A 3,702-nucleotide genomic window follows, 5' to 3' on the forward strand; every position below is an offset into this window, starting at 1 on the left:
ATTTGGTAATTTAATAAACTACCAAATTTAATTAATTTAATAAATTATGAATTTTAAACAAAAAGTATTTAAAACTGAATTGCCAGACAGACTGAATTTTTTAAATTTAAATACAAATAAAATAACAAATAGTGATTAGTTATCTTAATATTTCCAGAAATCTTATCATCTCAATGTTAATTCAATAATAAAATAAATAATACTAATTAAGTGTAATAGAAGTTGCAAATCCGTTTTTTATTCAAATTTTAAATGAAAAACTGATCCAACATTTAAATAATATTTATCAGACAAATGATATGTAAAACGTAATTTAATTAAAAAATAATTATTTTTGATTGAAATCATATTCATAACTAGTTTTACCACGTCTAAATAGTGTTTTTGTTTTCCGTAATCGTTATGAATATCTCTGACGCTGGGTTGACTTTTCGTTCGAAAATAGAATCGTACATGTAAACTGACTATGGCCCTAAAGTACTGTGTTGTGTGAAATTTGTGTGGGTTTGCAATGTCGGATATTGGCAGTGGAGACGAAGGGATTCCCAGCCAGAGTATGTACAAATAAAAACGTAGCATTTTTAATAAATCAAATGAAAACTAGCCCGACAATTTACTATAGTTATTATAACGCTTCCACTAGCGTAACAGAATATAATTTTGACATCTGTTTCAGATTAAATAGTTAAAAATGGCCGACTCCATATATTATCTTTTAACTATACGAAATGCAGTAAAATAATAAATTTAACTAAATAGGAATATTATTTTGCAACGAACTTGTGATATGTAGTACCCTTTGCCATTTTAATTGAATTTTGCGATTATTTACGGTTTCAAATATATCAAACATGTAAATTTGAATAAGGATCTAGATTCTATAGAATTAAAACACTATTATGTTTTGTTGAAAATTTTAGAATACCATGGCCAGGGAATGGATGCAGGAGGAGCGGATTTTGATTCAGGTGAGTAAAATCATTCAGCATTGTCACATTAAATTTGTTTTAAAATAAGACTTAAATTTTTTAGGATCACTTCTATTTTCTCATATATGCATAAGCATTAAGATTCTCTTAAATTTTTAACAATTTTAGGTCAGCAAACTGAGATAGAACTTGCAACAAAAATGTTGCAAATTCAAGCCAAGCGTTTCTATCTTGATGTGAAACATAATCGCAGAGGCAGGTTTATAAAAGTTGCTGAGGTTAGTAATTTTGAGAGATTTTCCAGAAATTTTTTGATTGTATATTTAAATTTTGATTTGAATGTAACCATCAACTTTTTTAAATTTGTAGATTGGTGCTGATGGACGTCGCAGCCAAGTATATTTAGCTTTGTCAACAGCCGCTGAGTTTAGAGATCATTTATCAACTTTTAGTGATTACTATGCATCCTTAGGTTGGTTTATTTGCATTCTATGGTATCAATCAATAATTTAAAATATGTATATATTTTGTATATTGGTTCAATTTGTTTAATAGGTCCGCCCAACCCAGAGAATGTTCCAGAAGACGGTAAGCTTAAGTCAGAGATGATGATAAAAGATAATCGTCGTTATTATCTTGATCTCAAAGAAAATTCCAGAGGGCGATTTTTACGGGTAAAAATTTATAATTATGTTGTTATAGTATTTAGTTCCATATCTTTTACTAATTAATTTATTTACATTAGGTATCACAAACCATAACTCGTGGCGGGCCACGCTCTCAAATTGCGATTCCAGCTCAGGGAATGATAGAATTTCGGGATGCACTAACAGATTTGCTAGAAGAGTTTGGAACGGATGATGGAGGGTTTGTTTACCTGAAAATACTTTATAATGATTTAGTTTTAAATATTAATATTTAACAATATTGACAATGGACAGATATAAAGGAGAACTTCCTGAAGGGCGTCACATGCGAGTGGATAACAAAAACTTCTACTTTGACATTGGCCAAAATAATCGCGGAATTTATATGCGCATTAGCGAGGTAATTACATTAACTGTTTAACAAACCCATATTACATATTATTCCTTTAAATTTAAAATAACATATGCACAGTTTCTAAATAATTATAGAGAAAAGAATATGAAATAGATAAGTGTTGATTTTAAGATAATAAAAAAAATTGTAGGTGCTAATTCATATGTTGATTCTAATGTATTTCATATTGTGTTTTGTAGGTAAAAAGCAACTTTCGTACAGCCATAACGGTCCCCGAAAAATGCTGGTCAAGATTCAGGGACATACTGGCAGATTATTGCGATAAAATGAAACATTCTGGTGAAGCTACCACCACAGAGATGGTTAATGTAGAACAACAATCCTCCAGTCTAAAATAAGGCTTGTGATCTTTTTATTTTTATGTTTTAAATGATTATTAGTGTTAACATCTACTATAAATGACAAGACATCGATGATGTAGAAAAATTATAAGCTTTTGTATATACTACATATGATGTAGTGGTATAAACTGGTGATATTAAATTATAATACATAATCGATTTGAATGTCATGAAAGTATTAAAGTTGATTACAAACAAATATATGATGACTCATTGGACACTAATAATTATGAAAAAATATTTTTCGGAATATCAAAATTGGATTTAGAACATGCAATTGATAGTCTATTGCGATGATTTTTGATTTAGTAATAATTGCACTCAAAGTCAAACTCATGTTGAGAAGTCAGTACTGTTGTGGAATTAGTTGAAAAACAAATTTAATTTTTTGTTAACAATTTTTAAAATGAATTAATTTAATGATTAAATGACGAAGTATAATTTTTTTTTGTGTATGTACAACATCTATTGAAAGTTTTGCATATTGATTTTGCTGTAATTCATTGTAGTCTCAGTCTTAGAATTAACATTTTTGTTACTTTTTTATAGTTTATTTTTTATACTGATTTTTATTTGTATACCATTTGTTAAATGAGTAAAGTATTTTAAATATTGTTACGAAGTTCTGAAACTTTATTTTTTTTATTGAATTATCACAAAAATACACATGTGCGGTACATACAGCAATGACAACTCGATTTGTAATGAAATATCAAGTATAATTTTTCTCATAATTAAACATAGACCATGAGTTCATCCAGTGTGTTACTAGAGAATATATAATTTAACAAAAAAAATGTTATGTACAAATTTAAATGTTCAAAAGGGCTTGTATTGAACAGAAACTTATGCAGTAATGTTTTGAATTAATTGTAGAAATAATCACAAAGAAGTTCATTCCATTTTTGTTATTACTATAAAAACAGTTAACCAAACTATAATGAAATTACTTTATTTCTTAGTGGAAAGTTTACTGCAGAGATCAAAGCAATTGTATTGGAAATCAATGTATTATATATATATATTTAACATTTTATATATATTATATATTTATATATACATCATTTATTGAAGGTACTTAATTTTGGTGAATTTGGAATTAATTTTGTTACAAAGGTATAAAATACCAATAATAGAATATATATGTGATGTTTTGTGATAAACTTTTGGCTTCGATGTGTCCGTAATACTGGTTTTTATGGATAATGTTATAGATTTTGATCTGTTTGTAATGGGCTTTGTGTTAAGCAAATTATTAATATAGGATATGCAATTATTTTTCTGTGTATAGTTTAAGAAAATTCTATCTCCATATTTATGAATGATACATTCAAAACTGACCCGTTAAGCGGTAATATAAAAAATAAATA

General features: G+C 27.4%; 1 protein-coding gene across 1 annotated transcript; it reads left to right on the forward strand.

Annotated features, from left to right (window-relative positions):
* The first annotated feature begins 425 nt into the window (after positions 1–425).
* On the forward strand, positions 426–3,306 carry LOC113378798 (transcriptional activator protein Pur-beta). Its single transcript, XM_026619394.1, has 8 exons — positions 426–554; positions 921–968; positions 1,098–1,207; positions 1,299–1,401; positions 1,485–1,603; positions 1,675–1,796; positions 1,871–1,976; positions 2,171–3,306. Exons 1-8 carry the CDS (start codon positions 512–514, stop codon positions 2,327–2,329), a joined length of 810 nt encoding a protein of 269 aa, XP_026475179.1. The 5' UTR covers positions 426–511; the 3' UTR covers positions 2,330–3,306.
* The last annotated feature ends 396 nt before the right edge of the window (positions 3,307–3,702 follow it).

This window comes from Ctenocephalides felis, unplaced genomic scaffold (genome assembly GCF_003426905.1).
Source record: "Ctenocephalides felis isolate EL2017-DRISC unplaced genomic scaffold, ASM342690v1 CF-g0.4_SCAFFOLD_01886, whole genome shotgun sequence".
NCBI lineage: Eukaryota > Metazoa > Arthropoda > Insecta > Siphonaptera > Pulicidae > Ctenocephalides > Ctenocephalides felis.

Bases quoted from the DNA above. Each gene is read 5' to 3' on its own strand.
- LOC113378798 (XM_026619394.1), top strand. From the start codon at position 512: ATGTCGGATATTGGCAGTGGAGACGAAGGGATTCCCAGCCAGA. The intron at 555-920 runs GTATGTACAAAT...TGAAAATTTTAG, and splicing joins CGAAGGGATTCCCAGCCAGA to AATACCATGGCCAGGGAATG. The intron at 1,977-2,170 runs GTAATTACATTA...TGTGTTTTGTAG, and splicing joins TTTATATGCGCATTAGCGAG to GTAAAAAGCAACTTTCGTAC.